General features: G+C 34.4%; 1 protein-coding gene across 1 annotated transcript; it reads left to right on the top strand.

The window, feature by feature from the left end:
- Positions 1-13063: 13063 nt before the first annotated feature.
- On the top strand, positions 13064-14252 carry LOC136230348 (homeobox-leucine zipper protein ATHB-40). Its single transcript, XM_066019401.1, has 3 exons — positions 13064-13252; positions 13339-13655; positions 13885-14252. Exons 1-3 carry the CDS (start codon positions 13165-13167, stop codon positions 14104-14106), a joined length of 627 nt encoding a protein of 208 aa, XP_065875473.1. The 5' UTR covers positions 13064-13164; the 3' UTR covers positions 14107-14252.
- The last annotated feature ends 339 nt before the right edge of the window (positions 14253-14591 follow it).

Consider the following 14591-nt stretch of genomic DNA (forward strand, 5'->3'; position numbering starts at 1 on the left):
ATATATAAAACAAAAAGCAATAATATAAAATAATATAAAAAAATATATATATATAACTAGATAAAGCAAAAGAACTTACCAACAGGTGGGATACAATGCTGAAAAACGGTCTCCCACCAAGCATCAAACGAAGGTTGATCCGATCCAAGCAGAAGTGGTCCCTGATCATATCCTACATCCAGAACCGCAGCCACTATATCTTCATCACTAGCCCCACACCGATGAGAAGGGGTAGGGAATGGGAGTTGCCCCGGGATAGATTGGAAAAAGCCTAATTGACGTGCCCAAAGACAGGGTGCATATAAGGTCAAACTAGGGTTTGATGAGCGAGAGATCCTGGTTCGGTTCACCCCATGGTGTAACCGACGTGTCGCACATACCGTCATCCACCATTCAGCACCTTCATGGGGGGCAGCAGACAAGTAAGAGAGAGCCCAAGATGGTAGACACGAGTTATCCTTTTCCCAAAAAAGAAACAGCTTGTTGTGAGTAGATGGCACCAAAGTACGAAGAAATCTCACAACCACACTAACAGCCAAACTCGAAGAGCTGTAGCAAAGGTCCACGCCAAGATGCCCCGAAGTCTCCATCGACGATACGGTGGCCAAATGAGGGAAATAGATAAAAAGCCACAGCTGCAACAGCCACAAACCACCTCTAGTTTCATGAATGGTCTATCCTCAACTGTAAGAGCTAGGCGGTGGAATGTTGAGGCCAATAACATGGTGCCAAGAGCTAAACGACGGCCCGAAGCCAAAGCCTTAGCAATAATCAATATTTCTGCAGTAGGTCTGAGGCCCAACGGCTCGAAGATATAATTGCTAAGCATCATCCACAGAAAATGCACGTGATCCTCATCATCCAACTCTCTCTTGTCCAATTTCCTTTTGATCATTTGGACATACGTCCCGGCCTCTTTGGATAAGATAGCCTTCACTTCAGGGAACGCATTTGTCTCGACACAACTCGGGACTTCCTCTCCAATAATAGGCAACCCCGTCAAAGCAACTACATCACGTAAAGTGATGGACATGGGACCCAACGGAAGGATCAACGAGTTACATACAAGCGACCAATAATTCAGCACCCCCTCCAGTACATTCACACAAGGAGTAATTTCATGACGGGTCAAACGAACAAAATCCCTAATGCCAACTTGGTCCCAAACTCTCGCATATCTCGGCTCTAAGCGATCTACAAGGTCATTCCATCCAATCTAACAACGAGGGAATATCAGCCCTTTCTTACTTGCAGGGAATTGATATGTTTTCCTATGAAGAGCCAATTCGGTAGAACTACTCATGGGATAAGGGGGCAAAGGGGAATTATTCGCAGCAACAGGGCTAATAGTAAAGACACTATCCTGAAATTGAAGTATAAACACGATCAATTAAAGCCTATGGATGCTACCTTCAAATACATGATCAGGAAATTGCAGAGTTTGTTGAAAATTACCTCCTGCAAGCCAAGTGTTATGCCTAAGCGAGAATCAGCGCGAATGGTGTCAGAATATGAACACGCAGCTGAGACAGACAGACACAAAATTTCAGCAATACAATTCCATTCACACGTGGTAGCTCTAAAATTCTTATAATTAATTCCAATTCAATTTATCAGCTTTTTACAAAACGTAATTCTACACACACAAAAGCAAAAAGAAAAATCAAAAAGAAAGAAAAGGAAGAAAAATAGTTTGCATACCCATGTTTGAAAGACTGAGAGCTTGATTCTGAATGTTCTTGAGCCTTGGGAGAGAAAATGACAGAAACAAAAAAAGGGAATAACAAAAGAGGAAGAAGAGTTGTAGACAGATTAAGATGGAGAGTTCTAAGGAATTCAAATTCTAAAAAATCCTGCAGGATTCTTTTCTCTATTATCTTAAAAAAAAGAGAAAATATTTAATAAAACTTCTTTTGTACATAAATTTTATTTTTGCTAATTCATTTATGCACAAAAGAGGGGGGCAATTGTTGGCCAAAAATAAATAAATTTTATTTTATGTATATACAATACTTGGGTGTCGATTTTAGGATATAGTTTATACTTTGCCTAGAAAATAATAAATGATAAAATAAAAAATGAAAATATATTCGTAAACTCACCTCAAACACGCGGGGCGTGTATTTCCATACGCGGGGCGTATACCACACATCCGAAGGCGTTCCACTTCAGAGAGTCCTTTACGCGGGGCGTGCCTTCCTATACGCCACGCGTAAAACGCATCGAGAAGGTATTCCAAGATCAGAAGCACAAACACGCGGGGCGTTCCTCCAATACGCAGGGCGTAAACTAGACACTCGTAAAAGTCATGCTTCAGGAGCTCAAACACGCAGGACGTGCCCTCCTACGCGGAACTTAACATCAGAGACGTCATGCGTAAGCCTTAGCAACAAGGCGCTCCAGGATCAGAAGCACAAACACGCGAGGCGTGCATTTCCATACACGGGGCGTATACCGCGCGTCCGAAGACGTTCCGCTTCAGAGACTCGTTTACACGGGACGTACCTTCCTGTACGCCACGTGTAAACACCATAATAAAAACGCACAAGCTTCAGGAGCCGCTTTACGCAGGGCGTAGCCCGACACGCGGGGCGTGTACTCTCTTCCGGCAAGCAGTTAGCAGCAGTTAGTGGAAGTTGAGTTAGTTGATGATGTGGCAAGTTAGTGGTAAGTTAGTTGATAAAAAATTACCAAAATACCACTGAACAATTACCAAAATGCCACTCCAAAAAACTATAAATAGACCCCCTCCCCTTCATAAAAAATCACTCATTCAACACACAAAACCCCCTCTCAAAGCTCCAATGCTTAGTCGCTAGTCCCTTTAATTCTTAGTTCTTAGTTCCTCAAGTTCTTCTTTTTGTTCTTCGTTTTTCTTAGCTTCGATTCCTTCTTTAGCTCTCCTTTAGCCTTAATTCAAGTTCCAATAGCCTCTTTTCAAGTTTTTTCAATTCAATTTAGCATTCCCAAGCCTTTAATTTGCTCAATTCATAGCTAGAATTCTGTTTTCAAATTAATTTTCCAGATTCGTCCAACTACTTTCAAAGCCCGATTTCGTCCATTTAAAGTCATTTCTTGCTTTCAATCCCTTCAACAAAGTTGGTTCTAACGTCCTGAAGTTCGATCTAGTGTATTTATTTTCCCAATTCCGTGTTCGGAAACTCTATTTACAAGTCGATCTTTCCAGCCCAAATTCTTTTAGATACTCTGTTTCCAGAATTTTCCAGATTCATCCGGTTGTTTTCAACTCTCAATTTCGCCCTTTTAAAGTTCGTTTTAGCCTTAGACCCCTTATAAAAGTTTGTTCCTGACATTCCGAAGTTCAATTTAGACTATTTACTCATCTGATTCCGTGTTTCTAAGCATCCAAACGAGCCTCCTAAAGTTAAAGATTAAATCTGCCCCATTTACCTACCACACGTTTCGACATTGCCAAAGATCACATACCGTACGGGTCCGACCGGCTGCAGCTCTCCGAGGACCTCGCACCAACACCAAAATTCAACATCAATCCGAGATAGCTATTGTGGCTCCGAGTTTGTTGTTGAATTTCAATTTATTTTATCACATTTCAATTCTTTGTATTGATTTGTTTATTCTAATTCAATTGATTACCTATATGTTTAATATAGAGATTTCTCAATTGTAATTCATTTCATTTTAATACTTACTTTGAACACATGTATTCAAACACTCATTCATATCAATAAATACCATTTTTCTCAAAATCTCGTGTCAATTTCGCACTTTAATTTCCTTTAATTTTCTGTCCTCAATTTGTACGTTTAGCTTAAATAAAAATAATCAATCTAGCAAAGTTTCTATAACGGCGCTAGAGACCCAAGAGGGACTTTTTCAATTCTTGCGTCCCTCGCCAATCGCTTCGATTTAGAATTCATGTTTTCGGCGCACAATTTCACAAACGTAACCGTTTTTCATAATTGAGAAATAATTTCTCTGGCACGCCCGCACCCTAACCACACGTGACAAGGTTAAAATTAGCATATTTCGAAAATATCACTAACAGTAACGTTATTTCGTAATGATCGATTCAAAAACTGCAATTGTAACGATGCTCACACGAGCCATTTTAATTTAGGGTGCTACTAACGATATTTTTGCCTACAAGTGAATAAGTTTTTGGGTAGACTAGTTGATGGATTGACCCATCTATTTGTTTAGGGTTTCACATCACACCAATTAGCAATCCACAAGGTTAATATTCTTAACATTATCAACTCTTAAACATGAGAAAGTACTAGGAATCCATGCAACTTTTGTTTAATTCATCTAATCTTTTATTAAACTAAGAAATAGCTAGAATTCTATGGTATAATGATTATGAATTTTCATCAGGCTCTATCACTTCATGACGTACAGGTAGAATAATGAATATATAAAAAGAAAAAACATGAATGAAATGAATGTATATAGTCATAACTAGAATAACTGTGCTATTGGAAGCGAAAAACATGGAAGCAGATAATAATAAAAACTAATTGAATAGAACATCAATAAATACCCTTCAAATCAATTCTGTGAAAAAAAAAGAATTATTAGGAGATAGAAAGTGAGGAGAACAGCTTTTTAGGGTTTTATCTACATCTTGTCCTACCCAACCCAAGATAAATAGTCATGCCAGGAACCTTGTCTCTTGATCGTCATCATCATCATGCATTTTCTGAAAATACAAAAAGTATTCTCTAAAGTCCAGTTAAATTATTTTTTAATACTGTTTTTTTCTTTTTGATGAAAAGTTGGAGAGAGTGGGAAAGAGGCCCGGATATCCCATCTAGGTCGGCAATCCCGAAAAAACTGTTTTAATATGTATGAAATCGATGTTTAAAACATTGATTTCAAATGTAAAGAATTTCGATGATTAAAGTGTTAGAAGATTTAATACTGTTGTTTCGAATATCAATATTAGATGTGATCGGACATTTATACTGAACCGAACTAGCTAATTGAATCACGATTTTTTTATATATGAAATTGATATATTAAACACTAATTTCATTGTTCTAAAAAAAATTGAAACTAAGTATTAGCTTCGAATATATCATTAGAATAAGCATTATAGTGAAGGAAAGTCTAGAGGTGACAATTATATAAACGAGCAGATAACACGAAATATATAAATAATAAGTCATTTTTGAATTGACAACAAATTAACATGATTCAAGTTTTTGGATTCGGTTAGATAAAAAATAACAAGTACCTAATTTTTTTTTAGATTTTATCCTATTTTTACAAAGCACGTATTAATAAAGGTAATAAAAGAACATGTTATATAGATAGTAAAATTATATATAATTTATATAAACATCGCACAATTTCAACATAATATTAACGCGTTCATTCAATAGATTTTGAGTTAAATTTCTGATTATGGGGTTAAACTGTTAATCTAAAAATAAGATAAAAGACTAACTATTATTATATCATCTTATTTTTCACAATTAAAATGGTTATAAACTTACATTTTACTCACAAAATCAATACAAATTCGACACTCCCGATTGAGTTATTACAATATTATAAAGTTTTAGATTTGATAATTAATACGACACAAACACAATACTAACCTGATAATTGTAACCCTAGAAAAATCCCCTCATTAATCCAATATTATTTTTGTTCCCAAAGAAAAAGTAAAAATTCCAATATTAATTTGGTCCCTACCTATGTGACTGGCTAGCTAACCCTGGCCTTGCATCTGGGAATCAAATTCTAAATTCTAATTTATTATTGTAAAAAAGAAATATATCTTTTGAGAAGTGATTGGTTGAAAAGCTAGATGTTTATAATTTTTGTGTTTTGGTAGTGTGTATAGGAATTTAACTTTTAGAAGGACAGGCAAAGTGGGCATGCTTTTCTTGTCTATACTTGATTTTTATGATATAGTTGGTCAAGCCATTACCATTACCACATTTTATCCATTTAATTGAATAGCTTAGCTAGGGTCCTCTTTTCTTACCCTCTTTTGTGTTTTTTTTTGTTGTCTCAATGAGAGGAAAAGATGGTAAAAAAAACAAACAAAAGCATTCTTGTGTAGTGGAGGAGAGGAGGAGGATGAAGTGACTTCATCATTAATTGCTTTCTTTTCTTTGATTTGACTCTAATTCAAACTACTACTACTACAACTTGTTTATTTCACTAATTAATTTTGTAAATAGGTCATACACACTTATTCTCACTACCTATATATGATTGGACCTTTGTTTGTTTCATAATGTTGTTAATTATGTGATTAATAAAACCATCAAACAATCCGTTGCGAAGCGAAGACTAGCGAGGAGTTGAACAATCAGTGGCGGAACAAAGACTCGCAAGAAGTTGAAGAGGCTATAGCTTAGGGTGCTGAAGCAACCCATTTCTAGTTAGAAATCTTATACGTCATCGTCGGGCCAAAGAGTTATGGAGATATCTTATGATTGTTAGTACATATCTCTTTAGACTAAATTAGAGTTTCAATGTAATTATCTCTCCTAGTTTCGAGAATAAGTTGTCAATGGATTTCTGTCTGTTCGATTTATTCCAACCAAAGATCAGGTTGTAGACATTTTGACCAAGCCTCTATCTAGTAGTCGCTTCATTCTCCTATTGGATCGGCTTCGACTGTGTTCCCCGATATCGGCTTGAGGGGGGCTGTTAGTACATATCTCTTTAGGCTAAATTAGAGTTTCAATGTAATTAATATTCTCCATTCTTATCCTGTAACTCTAGGGTTAGAGTCATTATTACTTTAGGACTACTCACTATATATATATATATATATCCATATTCTCTGTAACCCTAATTTCATCAAGCCTAATACAATTACACAATTATCTCTTCTAGTGTTTACAATGATCTCCTTGGATACCCTCTTATGAGCAATCACTAAATTCAAAAACTTATGTGGCTAGTGAGTTGTTGTAAACTGTTAATTTGTTATTTTTGTTGTTCATAGACAGAGACGGATCTAGGGGGAGTTATGGGGATTCACTATGTATGGAGCTTTATTTTTTTCATGTAAAAACATTAAAGAAATATCAATTTAGTATCCATAAATTACGATAAACCACCACAAACACCTCATATCAGTAAATCCTTATTCCGTCATTGCTCGTAGATAATAACAACCTTTTCACAATCTTAACCAAATACTTTGTATCTAGTGTTAATAATAAAAAGAAAACACAAAAAGGGAAACTAATGGATATTTAATAAGTTCTCTAAAAAATGGATATTTAAGTTTATAAATAAACTATCAAAAATAAGTTTTATTAGTTAATATTGAAGCATAAATAGTGATGAAGTTAGGAAAATTCTAGAAATTCTATAATATATTTCCGAAATAATACATCCAACAGTTACTTGTTTACATTTTATAACTATTTCTTTTGATTGGTCGAGTATATCACTCCAGAAGTACGATAGGAGTTCTTGAAAAGCTCTGAAAGACTAGGGTCTCCCAACGGTTTTGGGATTTTTTTTTTGTACAATATTGAATTGCTAGTCAAAACCATAAGTTAAAATATTTATGTACAATAAGATTAGTCCTAGGTAACCACGGATTAATTATGTAATGAATTGTAAATCCAAATAAAATATCAAAACAAAAATGTTTTACTGATTTAAATTTGAAATTGAATTGATGAGGATAATAGAAAATCATGGGAGCTCAACTCAAGAACAATGAAGGAGATTAGTGCTTTAAATAAAATAAAATAAATTATAGTGTTGGTTAAAACTTTAAGTAGACGTCAACAGTGACGAAATCTCATAAGCTAGTGGCCGCAAATTAATTCCTCCAACCACCTCATCTCCTCCTTTCTCTCCATCAAATCCTAATTAATTAAGCTACAAAATTATGTGTCCTCTTTCCTTGATATTTCATACTTCTTAATTCTTAATTAATTATTCACTCACACCATATTTAGTTTGTGGCTTAGTTGGTAGAAAGAGTTCTTGAATTGGATTCCTATGAAATACATATGTTTAGAGAAGAGTGGAAGTGCTTTTATTAGGAAATCATGTAATTCAAAAGATTAAGATGATTATTGAGATTAAACATGTGCAAGATGATATTTAGTAAAGGAATTCTTGAGTCCGCGTTGGATTAGTTAGTGTGGTATCTTCGAACTATGGAATAAAATTATACCTACGGACTTTTTAATTCAAATGAATGTGAGGAATAAAGAGACTGTAAAATTCTAAAGGATTTGATTATCAAAACGATATCGACCATACATAAATGATTAAAGAATAAAATTATACTAGTGAATTTGAATGAACTTGAACTTGAAAGTTACAACTAAGGAACTAATCGAGAAATTTAAAATGCTGAAGTCTAGAGAAAATTTGATAGAGTTTTGTTTGAGTGTGTGTTGAGTTGGTCTTTTTCATTGAGATTTTTGATTTTTTTTATAGATGTTAGAGGTAACTTCATGGTTTCCACTAAGTCATGTTCTCCACATTCAGATCACATTTTGAGTAACTACTCCACCACGTGGTTCCCATCATCTCAATGGTTTATTGATTCTGGCATTTTTTACTTCTTTACTTCTTAATCGGCTCACAGAAACCATGTAAAAAAGTAAATGGCCTCCTGAGATGATTCCTTACTAGGTTTACTTCAAGTCTCCTCTGTTTTCCTCAAGATGGGTCATCTGTTTTCCCTCAAGATGTTTCCTTTGAGTCTCTCTCAAGATGGTTCTCTTAGTTTCCCTCAAGATATTTCCCATGGGATATCCCTCAAGATGGCTCCCCTAGTTTCCCTTAAGATGTTTCCTTTGGGGCCTCCCTCTGGCAGCCATTACATCTCGCCAATGTTAAAATTTGTATGCTTGCAGATATGTACTAGGTTCCAATGGAATATTAACACTCATATACTTGGGTCTAGACTTGCCTACCTGAAATCGTGTAACCATACAGTGAGCCTATTACTCAAGTACCTATAACAATGAAGAATGGGAGAAACAGTTTGATTTGAATAGGCTAAAGGCGTGGAAGGAGGATAAGATTTTTCTGCATCATACTAGGAGGACTCAAAACATTTTGGTAAGAGTTCCCATAAGAGAGGTTCGGGTGTTGAGGTCTCCTCCAATTGTTATAAGAATTGTAAGAGTTGGGGTTAGAATTATACATTTATTGGTCACTAACATAACTTACATTCTCATTACCGTCTCCGATGAAAGGATTTCTTGCTCGACTATCCTTGTTGTGATTATCACCGACACAGTGTACACAAGATAGTGCGGGTATGGTTTGGTTGAGGCTCATTTGCAATATCAAGATGTACATCTTTTTGTTCAGCTCAGCCACAGAGGGATTGTGAGCCTCATTCTCTAAGGCGTACATGTGTTGTCTTCGTGTCTCATGAAATTAATTTAAGAATAAAATGAAAACTAAAGGACATAGTTTTATAATGAAAATGATTGAGACTTGTAAGCACGTATGTAACTGATGTTGTGTGACACATCATGTGATCCTAGTGAGGGGGTTACAATTTAGAACCATTACCAATAGTGACTACTTTGGGTCCTTCATACTCAGAGCGAAGAGCAAGATTTTCTAAGTCTGAGGTTAGATGATGGGTGGCACCGGTATTCATGATCCATCACTGATTTTTGGTGTTTGAAGCCGAAGAAACATCACTAGTTTATTAAGGAATTTTTCGTTGGTCCATATCGAAAGTCTAAGAGGAACAATTTCGAGCAAAATGGCCCCACCCTTTACAATTAAAACATATAATAAGATAAATCCATCGTTGTTGATTGACTATTACGGATGAAAGCAGGTTGCATAGAAAACCAATTCTCATAACCCTAAAAATTAGATCGTCCGTCTCTATACTATCGTCCATATCCCCATCCTCGAGACGTATTACCTTGTGACAACAATAATAACTTTAGTTGAAGCATCCTAGGCTAACAAAATTTCCTCACTAAGCAAACAAATCAATCAAATTATCATATGTGATATGTGATATGTTCCAATCGAGTCCGAACAAACAACCTATATAATGGTTCGAGACTAACCAAAATATAATGCACAAAATCATCTAAATTCATCAGATTTCGTAAAGCAACCAAATGATCTAATAAGCCCTTAGCTTTTTTTCATGTAAATAGAAATTGAATCATTATTTTCTTGCAGAGTAAGAAGTTGATTGCAGATATTCCAAAAAAGAGATTGAGATCCAATGGAGAATGTAACATGCAACTTATCTCATGCTTGCTTGACTGTTGTTGATCCAATCAATTATGGAAGCATATTTTCAAACACCGATGTAAAGACCCAGGACATAACTTGATGATCTTGTTGTTCCCAAATAACAAAAGCATCACCAGTTGAAAGAGGTAAGGTCAATGCATTAACATGATCATAAAGCGACATCCCTTTTAGTACATTGGTTAATTGAGTTTTTTCAAAGGAAAAAAATTGACCGAGATAAGTTTAATGGACAAGCTGTGAGAGATTAGAGTGAATTGAGAAAAAAAGGAATTATTATTCATTCAAATGCTACCCGACATAAAAGACGAGGAAGAGGTAGAAGAAGAAGAAACTGAAATAGTAAAGGAGGAAGAAGAATTGGTTCCAATTGACATTTTGGTGTTTAAACCCTAAAAAGCTCTCATATCGTATATTATTGAAATAGTTTCTCGCTCTAATAGCACTTGAAAAATTACAACATATAGATCGTACATAGGGATGGAAATGGATAGGGTGCATGCAGATAGTGTCAATCCCAAACCCTTACCCTTTTATTTTTTAATTACCCGTATCTGTCCTATTACCCTAACAGGTATAATTTTTTGCATCACATAACCTTCTCATTTAATTTACGGGTGTCCGCGGGTACCCTTACCCGTTAAAAATTAATAAATAAAATAAAAAATATTACAAATTTAACATAGTATAAATTTAATAAATTATCCATCTAAAAATTGAACAAATTCAACCTTAATCAATAAGAATAAAGTAATTTAGTGGTATCACTCAATGGTTGAAGAAGAAAAGGTTGGGATTCAAATTTCACATCGTACGTCTAAAAAATAGTAATCTTCTTTAATATATAAAAGAGTTATAATGGGTAACGAGTATCAGGTACCTGGGGGGTATTCACATATCCGTCTCATTACCCTAACAGACAATGGTTTTGATCTCATACCCTTTTATATAAGGTACGGATAGCCTCATTAGGATCAGATAGTGTCGGGTACCCACGGGTATAATACCCGTTGCCATCCCTAATCGTACACATTCGAAACCTAGTCTTAGTAGGAGACTAATGGATTTGTATATTCCTCATACAATACAAATTCTAGTTTCTTATATACAAATACAAGTCCTTGTTGCACAAAAAGACACATGTCTTTATCAGGATGGAACGTCTCAATAGCGAAACATCCTAAAAAATAACGATAAAGATAGAAATAAACTGAATTTCACATCGGAGATAAAAAAGATAGTAACTGAACCATATTAATAAGGTAAATTTTCAACATTTACATATACGTTTTAAAACCGTGAGAACCCAAAAATTAAAACTTACACCAAAACGGATAATATCTACGTATGGTTTAGAAGAAAACACTAATTAATTAGCAATTAGTATCCAAACACTATTTGTTTAGATTTAAATCCATCTCGAGCCACTCATATAGAAATAGTTTAAGTGGAAATTAAAAAAAGCTAAGCCAAAAGAGAAAGAGAAAGAGAGTGAGTGGCTTGGCTAGGGTAGAGCTAGCTAGCTAACTTTATTAGACATTGAAAATAGAAGAAAAAATGCCACCAATTGGACAACAAAAAGTGACTTACTTACTTACTTGTCCAAATCCATAGGCAAACCGTACTACATTGTTTATTGACTTCGAGGTAAGGTGCTCACTTGCTCATGTTTGGGATCCCAACCCAACCAACCCCCACATGATCATCAACTTAACTTTGTGTTTATGTCTTAATTACTACTTAATTAGGAAAAGATTAATTTCCCTAAACCAACCTTTGCTTCTTTCTATCAAATTAATCCTCCATTAATGAATTATTTCCTTTTTGTTGTTGGTTGCGTGCCATCAAAATTGTCATCTAATGGATAAGTTTAACATAAAAATGAAGATGATTACATATCCACTTAATTATAATCTTTGCAATAAGTGATGAGAAATGTTGCTAATTGAGTATATTGTAGTGTATTGTTTCTCTTTGTATTTCTCTATATATGTTTAACTTAAATTGTGGATTATTTCTTCCCTCCTACCAACATGAATTTAATTTGGATAAGCCTTTGGATAACTATAACTTAGTAATAAAGAAGCAACTCTTGTGATATCGTTATCTGGATTTAATTCTCATTCCTATTTCCGTTACTGTTATTGGAATCCCATAAATAAAACAATATATTAAAAATACCCTTGACTCAGAATTCACAGATAAAGAGTGTTTCAATACCCTGATTGCTCAATTGAGTTTCTTTTGGATGCTTTTACCTCGAAATATTAAAGATTCATATGAATATGTCTATAGAGTTTTTCGGCGGGCAGTGGGTGCTCCAGCCTTAGCTTGACCTTGCTTAGATATGTATGTGCCTTTTGTAGCTCGGCTGACAATGCAGACTGGGTTTGTGAGAAAAGGTCCCGTTTTAAATTTTCATTAAATATATCCGTAAGGATTGATGAAAAATCTTAAACATGATTTAGAGGGTGTTTGGTTACTCCCTCCTTTTGTTTACGTTTTCACTCTAAAAAAAGAGATTTAGGTATTTGGTTAGACACATCATGTTTGCCTTTTATAGCTGAAAGTAGTTTTTTTTTTATGAAAACAGCGAATCACTACTTTTTAGAAAAACAGTTTTTCCAACAACAAACAAACAGTAGGTAAACCAAAAGGACCCTAGTCCCGAACATAATTATCTCAAAGAAAATACATATAATTAAAAAAAAAAAAAAGGAAAAAAGAAAAAGAAAGAAAGGGGCCTTGTTGTCAAACATTGATAGAAGGAAAAAGTCCATAGAGACAAACTACCCCCCTTGAGTCCTACTCAAAATCCCTTATAAAAACAACCCCACAAATGTTTCCTCTTACTTGTCCACTCCTTTTATAAACATTAAACACTTCTTCTTCTTCATTCAACACACACTTCCATAAACACAAACATAAACATTAACAAAATCAAACATGAATCAACCTCTTGATGATCACATGCTTCTCATCTCTCAATTGTACCCTCCAACTACATACTCTTCCATCCTTCCTCAACAACAAGGTTCACTTCATTTTAATTTCAATTCTTTTTTTTTTTTTAATGTTCTCCTATTTCAATTGTAATAGTAGTTGAGGATGTGATTGCAGGCGAATCCACGAAACCCCGACGAAGAAGGAAGAAGAACAAAGGAGGAGATCAGAGCGGAGTCACCGGATTCAAGAAGAGGAAACTCAGTGATGAACAAGTCAATCTTCTTGAAATGAACTTCGGAAATGAACATAAGCTTGAATCAGAAAGGAAAGACAAGTTAGCTTCCGAACTCGGTCTTGATCCTCGTCAAGTTGCTGTCTGGTTTCAGAACAGAAGAGCTCGCTGGAAGAACAAGAAACTTGAAGAAGAATACTCCAAATTAAAAACTGCTCACGAAACAACCATTGTTGAAAAATGCCGCCTCGAATCCGAGGTACGTCAATTATTTTCCAATGAAATGATATGCATCTTTCTTTTATTTGATCCGTCCGTTACATCCAGTATGAGTTTTAATGGGCCTTGGAAGGCCCATCATAGGGAAACACCATGAAAATTAACATGTGCACTTCCATTTACACTTCCATTTATACTCTACTTACTATTACTGAGACAATTGCTTTTCTTAAGTATTTAATAATTCTTTATGATGTTATTTTAATTAGGTAATGAAGCTGAAGGAGCAACTAAGTGAATCAAGAAAAGACATTGAAAGATTAAGAGAAAAAGTGGATGGAAATTCAAGTAACAGTCCAATAAGTTCAACAATATCAATGGAAGCTATGGATTCACCATTTTTATTTGGGATGGAAGGAGGATATGGGGATATTTTTTACATACCAGAGAATAATAATTACATTCAAGGAATGGAATGGATGTATATGTAATTATTAATTAATTAAACTAGCTTTAGTTAATTAATTAAATTAGTTTTAGTATGTAGATATAGTAATTAAGTAAGAAATTATGATGATGATCATGTGTAAAATTTCTCTATCCATCTAGTGGTTAATTAATTATTAGTATATTATTATGGGGGTGTTCAAAAAATTTAAAATATAATAATCTTAATTTTGCCTTTAAGTCATAGTTAGTGGATAATTAAATTAATATTCTCACGTAATTGCAGATTATGTCTTAATCACAAACCCATATTTGTCAAAATGATATAAAATTAATAATTAACAAAAAAAGATGTCTTAAATAATAATTTTGGATTTTTTTGTTGATAGGAAGCACCTATCATGTTTCATTTAAAGATAACATAAAGTACATATTCTCTTGACATGAAAAATAAAAACATTTAAAAAATATATGTTCACATTCTAAATCTCTTTTATTTATTTATTTTTCTCCCCTTTAATATATATAT

Source organism: Euphorbia lathyris, chromosome 5, assembly GCF_963576675.1.
Source record: "Euphorbia lathyris chromosome 5, ddEupLath1.1, whole genome shotgun sequence".
Lineage (NCBI taxonomy): Eukaryota > Viridiplantae > Streptophyta > Magnoliopsida > Malpighiales > Euphorbiaceae > Euphorbia > Euphorbia lathyris.

Excerpts from the sequence above, each read along its gene's own strand:
- LOC136230348 (XM_066019401.1), top strand. The coding sequence starts at position 13,165 with ATGAATCAACCTCTTGATGATCACATGCTTCTCATCTCTCAATTGTAC. Across the intron at positions 13,253-13,338 it reads CATCCTTCCTCAACAACAAG|GCGAATCCACGAAACCCCGA; the intron begins GTTCACTTCATT and ends ATGTGATTGCAG. Across the intron at positions 13,656-13,884 it reads AATGCCGCCTCGAATCCGAG|GTAATGAAGCTGAAGGAGCA; the intron begins GTACGTCAATTA and ends TATTTTAATTAG.